Genomic DNA, 20,016 nt, shown 5'->3' with positions numbered 1-20,016 from the left:
TAGGCAGGGTGGTGGTACCCACCTGCGCGGACCCACAAGAGGTCCTACCACCAGTAATTACGCAAATTATAATTTTGCCGGTTTCATTTTTATTACACGATGCTATTCCTTCACCGTGGAAGTCAATCGTGAACATTTGTTGAGTACGTATTTCATTACAAAAATTGGTACCTGCCTGAGATTCGAACACCGGCGCATCGCTCAACACGAATGCACCGGACGTCTTATCCGTTAGGCCACGACGACTTAAAAACATGTACCTAACATGAGATTTGTAAGCCGCTAAGGAACTCTTTATTTTTTGTCTTATCATATAATCAATTATTTCATTTTATTCGGCTTTATTTAACCCAACAGATCTGCCTTCGGCTTTTATTATAAATATATGTACTATGATTTGAGTTCCCTTTGCCAGTCCAGTAGACGAATTAAATGAAAAAAATTCAAACCAAAAGTCAAAACAAATAAACCACATTGTAGACATGTGAAAGACAAAAGCTATATCCAAATTAAAATTTTCAATTTCTTTTCCATAAAAAAATAAAAATGGGAAAGTCTAGATACAATACTAAGGCACGACAAGTGGTTAAGACAAATATTGATGATTCACAAACTAATGAGGTACATAATTTTTATAACATGTTGAATTACACTAAGAAACTAGAAATGTAAGAATAGGGTTGTACAACTGAAATGCTATTACATCTTTTAATGTGTTAAGATATGGGCCGGTGACTTCGCGTCTCCCTGTCAAGTGTAATGATAATTTAAGATATAGTTGACAGTAGGTTATGAATAAAAGATTTTAAATTTTTGTCATAATATTTCGGCTAAGCTCTATATTTCGACGTTTAGGTAATTCTCTCATTCCCCCTCCTGCTACTGTTCATCCTCAAACACTTGGTGATAAATAGCCCTTAAACATATTTTTCCTGAAAATCTTTATTGCTAATTGTGAACATTGAATTTTTTAAACATTTATAATTATAAATATTTATAAATGGTACTTAAATTACAATAAAATAAATTATAATAAAATAATTAGTTATAATTAATTTATAAATTATAAAGAAATATAGATATTTATAAATATAAATAATAAATTTTTAAATATAATTCTTTTCAGATTAAGTTAGAATTTGCAAAATCTGAATATGGAAATGCCGATGCCAGTAATGCACTGGCTTTGCCATCTAAGAAGAGGCAAACAAGGGTGGTTAAAGAGAAAATAGAGAAAACACATTTTCTGTCAAAAGCTCAAAGGAAAAGATTGGAGAAGATTGTTGATAAAAAAAAGAAAAAAGAAAATGTGAGCACATGCTATATTTAAATATCAACGCTTGAAAGGCAAACGTGATTAAGCGACAATGCGTGAACTTTACAGTAGACTAATTTAAAGTTGAAAAACCTGAAAACAAAAATTATTTTAACGAATCCAGCCGTAGTAGAATCTAGCTAGTAGCTGTAGGATTGGAATAATTTTAATAGACCTAGAAATATATTTTTTTTGCACATCGAATATGGTTATTGCCTAAAATTTCGATGCCTCCAATGAACACTACTCTAACTCAAAATTTTGAAATTTTCGTTTTTCACGCAAATCACTTCACTATGTTAAAAGTATTATAATTAATCATTATTGATGGGATTTGGAGCAAGAGTAAATCAGCTAGTTACACAAAAAAACCATAAATATGCAATAATAAAGATTTTATCAACTTTTTTCATTTAAACGCTCCTCCTGCAAATCTACGAATTTGGAGTTAGCGTAGTGTTCATTGGAGGCATCGATTTATGTACAAAGCAGTTATTGTCGCTTAGTCACTTTTGCCTTTCAAGCGTCGATATGTATACTTTTTTAAACCTTATTATTGTGTTTTTATTTTCTAATTATTTATTGAGAGCAGATGAGCTCTCAATCCATCTAAAGCAATGCAACTGAGACATCAAACTCAAGTTTCAAGCTTGCATTACTGGTGGATTTTATTAATCTCATGTCAGTGAACTCAAATGACCATTTAATACAAGAAGGATTGTTAGCTCCATTCTCTCGATTACAGCAAAAAAAAAAAAAACAATGAAGTTCATTCTGAGATATTAGTATGTAACCAAGTATATATTTAATACAGAGAGCTGCTCTATTAGAATCACTTTCACAAGTACAAGCAACTCCCGAGGAAGTGAAACAGTTAACAGCCATATCTGCAGTCCAAACAATAGGGTTGCGGAAACTTAATGAGTTCAGTGTCGAAGCTCTTATGACCGAATGCTTTGATAAACCTGAGGTAACACAACAAAAGAAGATCAGCAGTATTGCTGGTAAATTTTTTCAAGATTTTTTATTTTTTTTTACTGTCCTTGTAGGCCGATGAGCATACGGCCCACAGGATGGTGAGTGGTTACCATTGCCCACGGACTTCAGCAATGCCAGGGGCAGAGCCAAGCCGCTGCTGTTCTTTCCTGTTTGGGGTATTATTCTAGTTTTTTGTCGTTATTTCTGTTTCTGTCGTAATACAGGAGAAATATTATTTTAATATGTCAATTGTATAACAATTAGACATGGCTTAATACTAGGTATGTAATTGTTTTTATAAAAGACAACTGTCAGTGGTTGTTATCCACCATAACTTAAAACAAACTAATCAATCAAGAGTAATAAAAAAAGAAGCTTGAAGGAGTGTTCAACAAAATAATATAGTTTTTTGCATATACCATATAATTATATTATATTCTCATTTCGTGTTTAAAAAGCTTTACTATACGCCCTGCATTTTAGAAAAATCATTAAACAAAACAACATTTTAGGTGCTAAAAAACGTTTGCGTCTTCTGAAACTGGAGAAGTCCGAAAAGAAGAAATCAAAATACGATCCCAATGTGGTTGGATTGGAACCCGAAGAAGATGAAAATTCATCTGATGATTCTGACAGTACAGACGAAGTGACAAACACAATTGAAGATGGATCACAAAATGTCATTGATATTACAGAAAGTATGACTAAAAATGATGATGAGACCACCAACAACATTAATGAAATCAACAAAACTATAAAATTGGATAATACGGAAAGAAGTACTACACTACAGGAACAGAAAGAAGATAATATCACTGATAAATTAAAAGTAATCAGTAAAAGTGTTAAAGATAAAGTGAAAATAAAAAAACCTTTATTAGAACACCCCACAGTGCATGTTAATGTGAAAAGAGACCCTAAAGTGCAGGTAGCAAGACTCAAACTCCCAGTACTGGGCGAGGAACAGAGAATAATGGAGTTAGTGAACGAGAATCAATTTCTTATTGTTGCGGGTGAAACAGGTATATTGTACACCTATTATTTAATCAGATGGTTATTTTTCTAGTGAAAGTAATAATAACTTTTCACCTCAACCTTATGCATAGCATAGTTCAGAAAATAAATTATGTCATTTGTCAAGTACTACCGCATAGTCTCTTTATTTTTATATAAATTGATGGAATTGAGACCATTTTTTTTAGATAAGTACAGAGAGTAAGAAGTAAACCAAAAAATACTCAATTCACTTTATGTGATGCGGGCACAACCTCATTTCTATTTATTTATTTATACTGGTGCGGTGCTGTTTTATATATTTTTTTATATCTTTTAGGTAGTGGAAAGACAACTCAGATACCACAGTTCCTCTATGAAGCGGGGTATGCAGAGAAGAAAATGATAGCTGTAACAGAACCTAGGCGTGTCGCTACAGTAGCCATGTCTGCTAGAGTTGCTCATGAATTGGCTTTAACTAACAAAGAGGTCTCGTATCTAATGCGTTTTGAAGGTAACACTACGAAGGACACAAAAATTAAATTTATGACTGATGGTAAGTGAAAACTGTAACATTCTTTGTAATATACATATTGTCAAGAATTATACGGCAAGGTGCCACCATTCTACCTAATATATCTGATAGTTTCAAAATTCGTAATGCAATTTGTGATATCTATTGGTTTTGGTAACAAATAGAAATATCAAATTTTTTTTACAGGTGTACTATTAAAGGAGATTCAATCTGATTTCTTATTAAGCAAGTATTCGGTTGTGATAATAGACGAGGCTCATGAGAGAAGCGTGTACACAGATATACTCTTGGGTTTGTTGTCTAGAATAGTCCCGTTGAGGTGTAAACGAGGCAGTCCGCTTCGTTTAATCATCATGTCGGCTACATTGAGAGTTGAAGACTTTACGGAGAACACTAGATTGTTTAAACAGCACCCGCCTGTTATAAAGGTAAACAAATCCACAGGCGTGTTCAGCTTATTCCCAGAAAAATATATGTATTTTTTACATTTTTATGTTTTTAAGAGTCAAATGAAGAAACATTTCCTGTCACTGTAATTGTATTTAAGTTATTGTTTTATGTATGTTTATTTATATGAATTTTTCATTTTATATTAGATATATTACGCATTTATTTGTGTCATAATGGTTGTGTTTTTTTTAATACCTTTTATATTGCACACTTTTCCCCTCTTACACATCGTATTTCTCTCTGCAAATGGTTTCCTGAAGAAAACTCATGAATGACTTAAGTTCGCCTTTGTACTTAGTATTTAGACATTCTTTTAAATCTGTTTTTATTGTATTTTTTTTTGTGTACAATAAGTATAAATAAAAATAAGTATAAAAAGTATTTAAATATATGTACATGATTTTTCTTTTAATATGGCAGATCGAATCAAGACAGTTCCCAGTTACGATGCATTTTAACAAAAACACATACAAGGATTATTTGAAGGAAGCATTCAGGAAAACAGTAAAAATACATACAAGGTTGCCTGAGGGTGGAATACTTATATTTGTCACAGGGCAACAGGAGGTAAAAACCCCATCATTTGTTTAATTGACACGGATTATATTATTTCTACATCTTTTATTTTTCTCTTAAGTAATAAGCATAGTTAAAAAAAATTTTTCATTCTCCAATCTGGATTCTAAAAACAGTTGGTTTGTTTTATTTAAACCTGGTTCAGTTGTTTGTACTTTAGGGCAGGTTTGGTCACAGTACTATCAATTTATGATAGCTGATACACAAACAGTTTCAATAAATTACCTTTGTTTTCAAGGGACCGTGTTACTGTTTCTAAAGCTATTCATTAATTTGGCTATTTCATTAAATTTGATTATTTACTGTTGTATTAAATAACTGATCGTTATATTGTGTTCAGGTACGTTATCTACTCCGGAAATTGAAATCCTGTTTCCCGTACCGCAAAGATGTGGATTATTCAAAGTTGATCACTAAGAACACTAAGGGAGTAGAGGTTGACACTGCTCTCGATTCAGAACCAGATGACATCAACTCTGATGATGACGAGGTATTGTATTATTGAATCATGATTAAATAAATAAATAAAACCAGTCTGAGGGCTCGAGTTTACACTTGGTCAAATATCTTGCAACAGACCGCATGTTTGCGCAGGGCCGGATTTAAACGTAATGCCACTCCTGGGCACTGGATAAAATCCGTCCTAATATTGGAATTTTACCTAAACTTGTAGTTTATATTATATTTTATTTTTCAAAATTAAAATAACTAATTTATTACAGAAACTATCGTATGCTATATATTCCAAAAACATAAATAAATATTTGTTTTTTTTTTCTAAAAAATATAAATTGGCACTAATCATCATTAATTATATTACATAAAAAAAACTAATTAAATTTACAGAAAATAGAAAAATCGATTATTATTTTAAATCTCCAAGGAAATAAATTGATTATATCATTTTGATTATTAATTTTTAGCAAAAGTGCCAAAATTATAATTCACAAATAATGAAAGAATTGAATTTGTTGTATTAATAATTAAACAGAAAATGATTAATTAATTATATTGAGCAATCTTGATAATACAAAAAAAAACATTTTTACTTTCAAAATTTTGCCGCCCTGGGCACTTGCCCGACTGCCCCTAGTGTAAATCCACAACTGTGTTTGCGTATTGCTAAAAGGAGGCGTTTTAGAAGTATTTTTGTTTTTTTTTATTTATTATATGTGTATCCTTTTAAAGCCAGTCTGAGCATCATCTGCTAATAATTTGTACCCTACAGGTTGAGAAAGAGATGAAAAGAGCCCGCAAAGCCAGGAGGAAAGCGAAAAAGAAAGTAAAAGCTTTACCAAAGATCAATTTGGATGATTATGATATGCCTGAAGATGATGGTCAGGCTGATTTGGTGGGCAATGATGACGACAGCGAGGGGCACTTGAGTGATTCAGGTGAGTTACTTAACCGGTCTATTATTGCTTTCGCCCAATAACCCACCATATGGTCTCAACACTTGAACTTTCTTGAATCTCTTGATTATGTCAGGTCTGGAATTTATTTTATTTATTGCATAGCGACACACCGGTGATTCATTTCACGGTACAGTTAAGTTGTTACCAAAGCCCATTGACCTCATAGCGTGAATGGCGCCATACACTTTGAGACTTGGGGTCTTGAAAATGACACTCGAGGTCTATGATTTTTATATTATGGTGATTACTCATTTTCCTTGTTTTTGCTCATTATGATATTCCGCAATCGTGATTATGAGTCAAGTATGTATTTCATTACAAATATTTGGACTGCTTGCGGGATTCGAACACCGGCACATTCTCATCTCCCGATACGAATATACCGGTCGTTTTATCCTTTAGGCCACGACGTCTTCCAGAATTGACTTATATTAAAAAAAAACCTATTAATAATAGATATCCGGTGATATTATGTCTGAAAATAAAGACAAGTGCGTGTCAAGCGCGTCTTCAATATTCAATATGGCAATCATGAAGCGATAGTTTAATTGTCAAAATATAGATGGCAGTAGTTTATTCAAATTTTATTTATCGAGGGGTGAAAAGCTATTTCTGCCGTGAAGCAGTAATGCGTTTCGGTTTGAAGGGTGGGGCAGCCGTTGTAACTATACTGAGATCTTAGAACTTATATCTCAAGATGGGTGGCGCATTTACGTTGTAGATGTCCATGGGCTCCAGTAATCACTTAACATCAGGTGGGCTGTGAGCTCGTCCGCCCATCTAAACAGTAAAAAAAAGAGATTGCTTAAGCAACATTTTTGCAAGCATAGAGCCTTTTAAAGTTTAAAAATTGGAAAAAAAAAAATGATAACAAAAAACTTTTTCAGCTACTCGAATGAAAGTAAACTTAATTGAAGTTCAATTAAAAACATCAAACTGATCAAAAGTTGATACCAAATAATACGCATATTTAATTACAAAGTAAAATGTTGCGTAATAAGTGAAATATCGCTTAAATCAAATGGCCTTTTACACCTCGATATATATTTTTTAATCGCAGACGCAGAGGAAGACTCCCTGATGCCGGAAATAAAGTCGTGTCGTCAACCTCTATGGGTCTTGCCTCTGTACTCTATGCTGAACTCGAACAAGCAAGCTCGGGTTTTCGAACCTCCCCCGGTGGGCGCCAGGCTGTGCGTGGTCAGCACGGATGTCGCGGAGACATCTCTAACGATACCGGCCATTAAATATGTTGTCGATACTGGAAAAAAGAAAATGAAGTGAGTGATTTTTGTTTTTGTTTTAATGTGGTTTTTTTTTTGACGCTCCACCTTCAACATAAGTAGCTAACCTACAGACACAGGCCACTGCGTTTCTCGCCTGATTTTCTCAGTCAGTCGCGATACCAATCCGGTGGTACATCCTGCATTTTTTTTTTCCTACCCAAGCTGAGAGCCTTGAGAGGCTATTTCAGCGTAACCTTAACTAGTAGGTGAGCTCACAGGGCTCGAATCTGACGACGTTGCTAACACGAACCCTAGCAAGAGCAGTGCTTCGTTGAATCTACCCCCGGATCGAAAACGCAACCCACTGAGAAGATCCGGCGAGAAACTCAGTGGGCTGTGTCTGAGGGTATCTCTGTTTCGCTTCGAGTAGTTCCGATTACTAATTGACGGCGTGCCATCTCTGCAACGCTTTTGTAGTCACGTCATCCCTAGAATTAGTAGTTCCCGTTTTGTGGGTCTTTAAGTGGGAGTGCTCTGAGTAATTGTTCCAAACGATACCGTCATCTCGTTTTTACCATCGCACCGCCCGCCACCGTAGTAGAGTTCATCCATACTACCTGGAGCCACTGCGGTCATCCACAGTGCGTTTCCACAGGTCTTTTATGCCACGTACCATCCGGCTATGGAATGAGATCCCCTCCACGGTCAAGCGGTAGGCAGCGGCTCGGCTCTGCCCCTGGCATTGCTGAAGTCCATGGGCGACTGTAACCATTCACCATCAGGTGGGGCGTGTGCTCGTCTGCCTACAAGGGCAATAAAAAAAACTTTGAAACTTTGAATATTGTAATTTTTGGCTCTTGCGACTCACAAGGTCCGAAAGCGATGTCTGTAGCGTCTCCGTCCGTGGTGGATCGTGTGTCGCAGGGTACACGACCACGTGACGGGTGCGAGCGCGTGGCGCGTGGTGTGGACGAGCCAGGCCAGCGCCGGGCAGCGGGCGGGGCGCGCGGGGCGGGTGTGCGCCGGCCACGTGTACCGGCTGTACAGCAGCGCGGTCTACCAGCACGACTGCCCGCCGCAGCACGCGCCCGACCTCTGCCGCAGGCCCGTCGACGACCTGGTCCTCATGATGAAGTGCATGGGCATCGATAAGGTCTGACGACGCCATTTTTTTTTATCTATATATTTAATACGTGAAGGAAACATTTTGTACCCCTTTTTAGGAAAATTGCGAGGACGGAGTAGTATGAAATTTCCCACATTTATAGAGAATATAGTGAAGGAGTGCAGAATGCTAATATTTTTCTTAAAAGAATGCATAAAAAAAAATTAACCCAATAGTAACCCAAAGGAAACACACTAACATGTATTTGACTTGTTAAAGTTTGTGGTCAACATGTGCATAGATTAATATTGTTTTTCTTTAATATTATTTGTCTATAGTGTAACCTTAGCGAAATTGTGATCATAGAAGTAAAGTCCTTGACAATAGAACGATAATAATGTTCAAACTTATAATTTAAATTAATAATTATGGCAACAACGGAAACGCAAAAAAACCGATTGCCATACTAAAAAAAGGGGGATTCCTGAAAATGGTCGCCGACTATGCACTCGAGTCGCTTAATAAAAGTTATCTCGACTCGCTGACCCGGATATTGATTGATGTGTGTGTATTTTAAGTTTTATTAAGTAATCTTTTTTTATTTGGCAGGTTGTCAATTTTCCGTTCCCGACGGCGCCGGATCGTTTACAATTACGTTTGGCCGAAAAACGTCTTGAAACCCTCGGGATACTCGAGAGGCACGACTCGAAGAACGCAAGCAGGAATTGTCAAGAGGAGGTCGAATAATTATTAGTAATCAACGATTTACTGGTGGTAGGACCTCTTGTGAGTCCGCATGGGTAGGTACCACCGCCCTGCCTATTTCTGCCGTGAAGCAGAAACGCGTTTCGGTTTGAATGAAGGCGCAACCGTTGTAACCATACTAAGACCTTAGAAGTTATATCTCAAGGTGGGTGGCGCATTTACGTTGTAGATGTCTATGGGCTTCAGTAACCACTTAATACCAGGTGGCCTGTGAGCTCGTCTACCCATCTAAGCAATAAAAAAAAAGTATTGACCACCGTAATCGGTCAGGTACCACATGTTTTGTTGCGCGCCATATAACCGAATCAGGCACACGAATGATTAACCGCCGCGGTCCGTCGGAAAGTTACTGGCTCTCTTCAACCAAGACCGTAAAACAGTTTGCGATAAAAAAAACTTGTGGCAACTAAAATACCATTATAACATCTAGGTAGAAGTAATTGAACCTATTTGGAGGAAGTCGAAAAATAACACCTATGCAGGCTTTTATAAAAACTGATTGAGACATTCATATCGAGGGGTGATTAATAATTTGGTTTAAACAACATTTAGCTTAATACGCGACATTTGTCTTTGTAATTAAAGGTCCGATTTATTTGGTATTAGCATCAACAGTTCGATGTTTTTAATTGAATTACAATTAAGTTTACCTTATTCAAATAGCTGAAGAAGTTTTTTTTGTGATGATTTATTTTTCCAAATTTTTTACATTTAAATGGCACTGTTGTAAAGTAGCAGAAATGTCTTTTAAACTAAGTAGGCCTTTGCCTCTCGATATAAATGCAACATAATAGACTCTTCTGAAATACATTAAAAAAAAAACGAATGACGTGAAAATATTTTCTTTTCCACAGATACTAAAAGTGACGCCTTTAGGTAAGGCTGTTTCGGCGTTCCCTTTGCTTCCGCGTTACGGAAAAATGTTGGCGCTCAGTCATCAGCAGGACTTGTTACCGTACACTATAGCTTTGGTGGCCGCTTTAACAGTACCAGAGGTAAGTTATTATATCTAAGATTATTCTTTTGATTATGGCCCATAGAGAGATCGCAACGTGAATTTCACCAGTTACGTTGAGATACGATATCGAAGCTATACGATGATTTACCTCTTTTCAAACTGTAATGCATTATTATGACAGTAATAGGTCGAATAATGGTATCTTACTGTCCAGGCTTATGAACTTACACCATTAATGCCCATATTATATAAGTACATATAGGATGTTTATCGGTGTCGAAGACAGACAGACGGACATGTGATGGCAATTGATTAGTTCACTATAATAATTTGTAGTATAAGTCTTCAAATCCGATCTTGCACTAGGATTTCAAGTAACACTTCGCGTTACTGCTTCATGTCAGAAATACGCTGTCTTCTTTTTCTTCTTTTTATCCACCTTATCCCACTGGATATGGTTGTGGTGGGGTGGGGTCGGCAAAGCGAATTTTTCTATTCCATTCTTCTCTATCAACCGTCATCTGAGCACTCACACCTCTCTTTCTCATACCGTCATTCACACACTCCATCCATGTCTTCTTCGAACTCTTCACCTCTACCTTGCACTACCATTTCCATACATCTCCTTGTCCCATGCATCTCCCCTCTACGCATCACACGTCCATACCACGCTAAACCATTTAATTTATCAATCACTGGGTTATTTATACACTTCCTCTCATATACGGTACATTCCTTACGGTAGGCAGCGGCTTGGCTCTGCCCCTGGCATTGCTGAAGTCCATGGGCGACGGTAACCACTCACCATCAAGTGGGCCGTATGCTCGTCTGCCTACAAGGGCAATAAAAGAAAAATACTATTTGAATTTTTTTTTAAGAATCTTGTATCGGAGTATACTGCTGCTCATTATCTTAATGAAACCCACGCGATGAGGTAGGGTCGTGATAATTTAGGTCACACAAGAGCTTGCAGAAATATATAAGGGACGCAAATTGTACAGGTGATGTCCGGGAAAGCTGACAATTGGCCCGCGACGGGACACACGCTGCTGCTTGGAGACCCCGGAGTGCTACTCCGTGCTGTGGGCGCGGCCGAATATGCACATCGGAAGGGCGAAGAACAACTGTTCTGTGCTAAATACGGATTGAGAGAAAAGGTATGGCAACTGTACGGTTTGTCCACACAACCCTCTGTTGTGATAATGATAACAACTCCAATACTGGTTAATTCTTTATTGATATGATTACACTGATTGATTGATTGATCTGATTATGAAATGACATTATGCGGGTACGCGACGCCTTGCTGATGGCGGTACACGAACTGACTCGAAAATGAATGACTTTGATGTAAAATGCATCGGTATGCAATATGATGTGCGCGCTGGCCCGTACAGCAACATTGACTCCAAAGTTTCAAAGTCGTCGACTTTTTGGCGGAAACGCGAGGAGTGAAGTTGTGTGATTTGTTTTATTTTGTCTAATTAGTGTTTCTTCAGGTTTAAATGTGTAATAACGGTGGTTTATTAACTGTTTAGTATCTGTGAAAGTGTACAAATGTGGGAAAATGAAACAAAACCGCTGAAAGTAACTTCTCAGGATACTCCAAAAAGTTCACTGAAAAAATCTCAGTAAATGACCACCATTTTACTGAGATTATATTTTATCCCGTATCACCTCATCTCATTTCATTTCATTTCGTTTTCATTTCATTTCATGCCATGTTTCATAATAATCAACTTCATTTCGTTTCATAATATCATTTATCATATAAAAAAGTTATAATTAAAATTAAAATAAGATTTGACCTAAAGGTCATAGTTACCAGGTCATAAAATCCCTTAAAAAAAATCAAAGTCTTCGTAGTCTAAAGGATAAGACGCTCGGTCCATTCGTATCAGGCGATGCGACCGTGCCGGGTATCAATTTTTCTAATGAAATACGTTCTTGACAAATGTTCACGATTGACTTTCACGGTGAAGGGATAGAGCATCGTGTAAAAAAAATCAAAACTCGCAAAATTATAATTTGCGTAATTACTGGTGGTAGGACCTCTTGTGGGTCCACACGGGTAGGTACCACCACCCCGCTTATTTTTGTCGTGAAGCAGTAATGCGTTTCGGTTTGAGGAGTGGGGGGGAAGGGGAAAAGCGGAGAAAGGGCCGTTGTACTGAGACGTAGAACTCTTGTCTCTAAGTGGGTGACGATATTTACGTTGTAGCTGTCCACGGGCTCAGGGTTATCCACTTAAGACCTAACACAATCTATAACATAGCCGATGCCTACGCGCGCATTGCTGTTAGCGTGGACCTATATGTTACTTATGACGACGCTTGCAGCTGAAAGTACTATAAGTATTGTACTTTTTGACGAAGCATGTTGCTGATAACTTTATTTCTGTAATCTGACGAACCATGTTGCGGATAATAACATGTACTTTTAGGTTAGGAATATTGTGTTCTTTTTTTTTTATAATAAAAATAAACAAAATATTTTATATCAATTGAAATCTATAACATAAGACATATTAAGTTGAATCCTTCATTATTTGTCAACATATACTATTATGCTTAAGGCGATCAAAGAAATACGCAAGATACGTAAGCAGCTGGCGTCGGAGATAAATCTCAGTGTTGCCGGCGTGGACGTCTCCGTCGACCCCGAGATGAAGCCCCCAGATGAAAAGCAAGCCAGGCTGCTCAGGCAATTGGTGCTTAGTGGACTCGGAGATCAGGTCGGGAGGAAAATCGGCTTGGACGAAGTCAAAGAAGGTACTTATTTATATATATACTTCTAGTATTTTCCTTATCGCCATCGTAGATATAGACATAATTAGTCGTATACATAATTAGAAATGCGTTTACGGCTTAAGGTGACGTCACGAAAAGAGTAAATCTTAATTAATAATTAAATCGTAAAATAACCTTTGATTATATTCAATTTAAATTTGACAATTGAATCTAAGTACACAGTATATCTAGCAAGCACGCACCTTATAACCTACTTCGTATCTCATACTCCCCTTTGCTATCGAACTTTCCGGAAGTTTCTCCGGCGATACGTTTTCTAGTAGTTTCGATCTTTCGCCTTTTCTCCGCTAGGTGGCGCTATTTACTATTGTTGCTTGTGCGGGGTATTTACTACTATCAACCAAAAGATGGCTGTCTCTCGCTAGTTTTAGTTATAAAATAATATTATAGTTATGGAGGGTAGAAATGAGAAGCATCATCTTAGTGTATTAAAAAATCCGTCCGCTGTCCGCTGAAAGAGATCCAATGAAGGTGGGGCCACAGTAGCAAGTGGAAAGATTTAAAAAAACAGCGCTATAAACTACCACACTTCACTACAGCACACTTCAGCACACTTCGCTCTGTTTAATCCGGTCATCGTTCTCATCGAACCCGTAGCTTGCGACGAAGGGCTCGGCGAGTAAATTAACCCACAGACACAGCCCACTGAGTTTCTCATCGGATCTTCTCAGTGGGTCGCGTTTTCGATCCGAGGGTAGATTCTGCGAAGCACTGCTCTTGGCAGGGCCAGTGATCTTACCCTAAAAAATTGTGGCGTTTGTAATGCCTTAGAACTTATAAAAATGTTGTAATAATTGATATTCGATATTATGGTTGTAATTTTTAGAGTTACTTGTCCTATTGCACGATAAGGGGCATGATGTGTTCTTGACTCTTCGGCGATAGGCAGTGTTGTGTTCTGCAGCTCGATTCTGTCCTTGATAGTGCTGTGTCCTTGAGCGATAATGAGAATCAACCAATTTTTTTTTTTATATTTACTAACAATCACGCCACGTTAACTGGTCCCATGATAAGTTCATAAAGAACTTGTGTTACATGTACCAGATAACGGATATAAATGTAAGATTTTTATTATACACATACATATATTTAACATACATCCATAACCCTGGAAGAGACATTTTATATTTATCATACAAATATTTTCGCTTGGCGGGATTCGAACCCGCGACCCCCTTGTGTAGTGACCATGTCAGTTACCACTACACCAGACGGCCGTTTATAATGAACGTTATTTTAAAATGAACATAATCGATGTCAGGCGAAGACAAAAGGAAATTCAAGTACGCTTACAACTGCGGCGACCTGGAGGAGCCCGTGCATCTGCACTCGGCTTCGGTGCTCCGCAAAACGATACCGGAGTGGGTGGTGTACCAGCAGCTGTACGAGACCGGTGCCGAGGAACGAAGGAAGATGGTGATGAGCAACGTGACGGCCATCGAACCGGAATGGCTGCCCGTCTACGTGCCACAGCTGTGCAATCTAGGTAAGCTTCTAAGGCTATATTGTAATCTATATTCTACTAATACTTTTGCCCGCGACTTCGTCCGCATGGAATAGTTTCAAACCGAAACGCATTACCGCTTCACGGCAGAAATAGGCGCGGTGGTACCTACCAGTGCGGACTCACAAGAGGTCCTACCACCAGTAAAATGTAAATAAAAACAACATAAACATATAAACTACAATGTAAACATAAATCCCGCGAATAAATATGTTTTACTGTATATGATAAAGTAATATTTTTGAATACAAAGGAGAGCCTCTGTCTGATCCGGAACCGCGTTACGAAGACGTAACGGGTAAAGTCCTATGTCACTACAAAGGCACGTTCGGCAAGGCGGGCTGGGAGCTGCCCGTTGTTGAAATCGAAATGCCCGAAAAAATTGAACGCTACCGGTAAGTGTAATCTATAAATTAATACTAGAAGCAAAAACTTTGTAGCCCTTTTTACGAAAATTGCGCAGACGGAGGAGTATGAATTTTTCGATACTTGTAGGGAATGTAGAGAAGGAGTGCAGAATACTAGCCCGGCGACGCTAACATGGTCGCTCTAGACCGGCCTTTCCCAAAGTGGGCGATAACGCCCCCCTGTGGGCGCTGCGGGCCTAAAGGGTAAGAGACCCAGAAAAAATGGGGGCGTTTTGTAGAGGCTTGGGAGGCGGTTTGTAATTTCATCTAGGATGACTCTTAGACACCGACTAAGCTCTCGCTATAGTTGTTTTTAAGTAGGTGAAAAAATGGGGGGGGGGGTAAATAATAATTTATTCCCAAAGTGGGCAGTAGACAGAATGAGTTTGGGAACCCCTGCTCTAGACCACCAGCTTAAGTAGGAAAATAGGAAAAAAAAGTGTAGAATGTAAATATATATTTTTTTAATTATGTATCAAAAATACATTAAATAAATAAATAAATAATATTACACACATTACCATGTATTTGACACACCACATACGCATGTATACTATTTTGATTATTATTAAAGTCTGTGGTCAAATTGAAGATACCGACAGACAGATACCGATTTTTTTCTAAATTATTAACCTTCTTCTCGTGCCATAATTGCTTTGAATAATTTATTATTTAAAATAATTATGTTGTCTACGAAGTATAACAAAGAAAAAAAAAACTACCCACGAATTAGCGTAAAATTTATTATTTTGCAGAAATAACTTCACAAGCTAGCAGTCAGTTTTTTTTGTTTCAGTACATTACTGCCTTGCTGCTAATGCATTCATTTACTAAATTAGTTATATAGCAAATAAATAATATGACGGCTCATTTAGATTCGGTGGTTCTTCTTAGGCATGAGTTTTTGGAACCCGTCCAGAGATTACTTTGCCTTCAGATTTGGACACGTTTGTACAAAACATACTCTTTTACAGATGGTTCGCGCGTTTCTTACTGGAGGGGTCAGTGTTTCCCAAACTTCGGAAGTACACGCCCTCTTTGCTGTCACCTCCGTCGACCATGGTGAAATCGTGGGCGAAGCTGCAGCCCAGAACCGAGATATTATTAAAAGCTTTGTTAATGAACAGAACCAGTACCAGGGAGTCGTTGAGGAAAATCTGGGAAGACCAGAAAAACTGTAAGTTTAGTTGATAAGTTTTCGTGCTATTTTTTCTATCAGTGATTTTTAACAAAATACGTTTATGCGGTTTATAGTGTTTGTTTTGGACGTTGGTGTTGGTTTTCGGAGCTCATAGAACGCGAATGTCCTCTCACCTTGGGACGTGTCGTATCGCATCTCAAATAATGTACGGCCCCTATACAACGGCCCATGGTTTGTATGTTCCCGTGTATTATGGACAATGGCAATGGCTGAATGTCTAATAAAGACACTTATGAACCGAACCCTGACTCGTAGATAATGTGGACAGGAACACTTAGCATTAGATCAGCGATGAATTATTGTACGGGCGCAACTAGTTGGCCGCGCCTTAGGTATGTGAGAGGTGCTGATATAAAAAACAAATGAGGATTTATTTTCTTTAATTTCTCGAGATTATTTTCCTCTTCAAAGTATTGAATAACGTTATACACGATTTCGCGGGCATCACTGTGAAGGACTTTTCCTCGTTTGTGAGAGGTCATATTATTTACCAGTCAGAACTGATATTTTTTTTGTATGCAGTACGCGCCGTGTGCGACTAAACACAGCAATAGTTTAGAGTGAGAGCGCATGATCGCCGCCGCCATTTTAGATTCGTTTCTTTATTGGTGCTTTATATGAGATTTGATACTGTGATGAACGAAATCATTATAAACTTACAAGATGATTCCGAATCAAGTTCAGAGAGTTCAGAATTAAGTGATTCAGAGAATATGTCAGAGTAATTTAACATCAGTATATATTAATTAAATAAGTTCATATATCATTAAAATATGTCAGAATAATTTCATATGCGTAATTTGTTTTTGGTTTATTTTACTATTAATTACAATATAATTAGATAGGTACAATACAAACTTTTAAAAGTTCAATTTTTATTATTTACTAGCTGACCCGGCAGACTTTGTAGTGCCTCAATCGATAAATAAAATACCTAAACCTTTGTATAATATAAACTTAAAACAAACAAAAGGAATCCGTCCGATGGGGGACACATCAAAGAAAAAACAAAATTGTTATTTTTATTTAATTCCGAGCATTTTCATATTTATAGTGATGACTAAATAAAAAAATGAATAAATTAAATAATAAATCTATATATATATATATATATATAAATGAATTGCTGTTCGTTAGTCTCGCTAAAACTCGAGAACGGCTGGACCGATTTGGCTAATTTTGGTCTTGAATGATTTGTGGAAGTCCAGAGAAAGTTTAAAATGTAAATAAATATGAAAATGCTCGGAATTAAATAAAAATAACAATTTTGTTTTTCCTTTGATGTGTCCCCCGTCGGACGGATTCCTTTTGTTTGTTTTAAGTTTATTTTATACAAAAGTTTAGGTATTTCATTTATCGATTGAGGCATCACAAAGTCTGCCGGGTCAGCTAGTGTGCAATAAAAATAGGTACCTATATCGAAAAAAACATTGATTTTTCTTTACAGACTTACTTGAGGAATATCTGAAGTGGCTTCCGGAGTCGGCCCATAACGAAGCTACATTGTACTGGCCGCCATTATGAATATGTGATTGTAATATTCTATTAACTGTGTTGTAAATAAACGTAATTTGTTAAATAATTGATTTTTAATAAACTTTGAGAAGCACTGTCGAGAGGAGACTCGAGAATTTTAATCCTAATTATTACTGAAGACTGAGAATTTACAATTAAAAATACACTTACACTCATATTGAAACACTAGAACAAAACCAATACGACTTTTCGAATAGTTTACAGTTTTCGCGGATTAGTAGCCACGAAAACTGTGAAGTCTTCTAAATGTCGCATATAATCTTAATATATAATGTAATGGTTCTGTCCGTGTGTAGGTATATTAGATTAGTTTTAGATAGATTAGTTAACTCCTTCTAAACGACTGGACCGATTTTGATGATTTTTTTGTGTGTATTCCAACGAAATCGAGAATGATTTACATTTTCCATTCGGTCCTCAAAAAAAAATTCTTATTATTAATATTTTTCTAAGAGAGATTTTCGAAGAGATTTAAAAGATTTTATAATTTTTAGATTTAGGACAGGATAACGTCTGTCACGTCTGGTAGTATGATGATAAAAAAACGCGAGATTATAACGTAAAAGTAGTTTTAATGATAAGCGAAGAAGGTCAGTAATATCTGAAATATGTAATTATCATAATAAAAATGAAATAATTAATTACTATTCGTACATAATTACGGAAACGTTTGTAATTTTAAATACGTTAAAATCAACAAACAGCGAGTCTATTATTTTCGTTTTATCAATTTTTTTTTTTTTTTTTTTTTTTTTATTGCCCTTGTAGGCAGACGAGCATACGGCCCACCTGATGGTGAGTGGTTACCGTTGCCCATGGACTTCAGCAATGCCAGGGGCAGAACCAAGCCGCTGCCTACCGCTTAATACTCTCCACAAGCCTCGTTTGAAGAAGGACATGTCATAGCGTTCGGGAAACACCGTGGAGGGGAGCTCATTCCATAGCCGGATGGTACGTGGCAAAAAAGATCTCTGGAAACGCACTGTGGATGACCGCAGTGGCTCCAGGTAGTACGGATGAACTCTACTCCGGTGGCGGGCGGTGCGATGGTAAAAACGAGATGCCGGTATCATCTCGAACAATTCCTCAGAGCACTCTCCATGGAACATACGGTACAAAATACAGAGGGAACCGAAGTCCCTCCGCAGACCCAGAGGTTCCAATTGACTAGCTTTTGCCCGCGACTTCGTCCGCGTGGAATAGTTCACAAATAATGCTTGGTTTTAGAACAAATTTGGTTAGCATAACAACGTTATAGTGAGCCAACCTTAACAGCCTGGCCACGGGACATTCGCCGATACGAATATTCGCGCGGTGCGAACGGCGAAGCGTCTAGCGACTAAAATAAGAGCATAGAAATGTACCTAACAAGCCACGCGCACCGGCGACCGGCGAAGCGACCGGCGAAATGTACCGAGCGAATCGCGCGGGCGACTTACGATACGGCGGGCGAGCAAAACAAATGCATGAATAAGGACGGCGCAAGCCACGGAGTCGAGCGGTAGTCGCGGCGAATAGTGCAGTGATTAAATGAGTTTAGTTGTTTTCGCCGCGAAAAATGAACGCCGAAATTTTATATTTTATATTTTTTATTAATTTTTTTTTTTTTTTTTTAAACTCGTCGTGGCCGAACGATAAGACGTCCGGTGTTGAGCGATGCACCGGTAGTCGAATATCAGGCGGGTACCAATTTTTGTAATGAAATACGTACTCAACAAATTTTAATGTTCACGATTGATTTCCACGGTGAAGGAATAACATCGTGTAATAAAAATGAAACCCTCAAAATTATAATTTGCGTAATTACTGGGAGTAGGACCTCTTGTGAGTCCGCGCGGGTGGGTACCACCACCCTGCCTGTTTCTGCCGTGAAGTAGTAATGCGTTTCGGTTTGAAGGGTGGGGCAGCCATTGTAACTATACTTGAGACCTTAGAACTTATATCTCAAGGTGGGTGGCGCATTTACGTTGTGGATGTCTATGGGCTTCAGTAACCACTTAACACAAGGTGGACTGTGAGCTCATCCACCCATCTAAGCAATAAAAAAAATATATAGCTGAAATACTAGCTAGACCAGCTATTTGGAAGTCTAGCCACCCAAAGTATTTCTCGTACTTCTTGTGGAATTCTCCATCTATAGGTATACTCCGATTCTTATTCAAATCATGTCCTTCACAATCTTTTCCAAATAATAGGTCCTGAACCAAAAAACTATTAATTTGTAAGCAATATCGAGATAATT

General features: G+C 37.5%; 1 protein-coding gene across 1 annotated transcript; it reads left to right on the top strand.

Moving 5' to 3' along the window:
• The first annotated feature begins 410 nt into the window (after nucleotides 1-410).
• Nucleotides 411-17,817, top strand: kz (putative ATP-dependent RNA helicase kurz). Its single transcript, XM_089733869.1, has 19 exons — nucleotides 411-621; nucleotides 1,127-1,309; nucleotides 2,130-2,319; nucleotides 2,806-3,315; nucleotides 3,627-3,842; nucleotides 4,008-4,249; nucleotides 4,692-4,838; nucleotides 5,188-5,337; nucleotides 6,076-6,241; nucleotides 7,323-7,542; nucleotides 8,413-8,641; nucleotides 9,203-9,331; nucleotides 10,213-10,353; nucleotides 11,318-11,473; nucleotides 12,892-13,087; nucleotides 14,388-14,612; nucleotides 14,884-15,025; nucleotides 16,012-16,214; nucleotides 17,686-17,817. Exons 1-19 carry the CDS (start codon nucleotides 547-549, stop codon nucleotides 17,760-17,762), a joined length of 3,597 nt encoding a protein of 1,198 aa, XP_089589995.1. The 5' UTR covers nucleotides 411-546; the 3' UTR covers nucleotides 17,763-17,817.
• The last annotated feature ends 2,199 nt before the right edge of the window (nucleotides 17,818-20,016 follow it).

The sequence above is a fragment of the Bombyx mandarina genome, chromosome 16, assembly GCF_030267445.1.
Source record: "Bombyx mandarina strain Sakado chromosome 16, ASM3026744v2".
Classification (NCBI taxonomy): domain Eukaryota; kingdom Metazoa; phylum Arthropoda; class Insecta; order Lepidoptera; family Bombycidae; genus Bombyx; species Bombyx mandarina.
The sequence above is the reverse complement of the archived record's forward strand: the minus strand, read 5'-3'. Positions and strand labels throughout refer to the sequence as shown.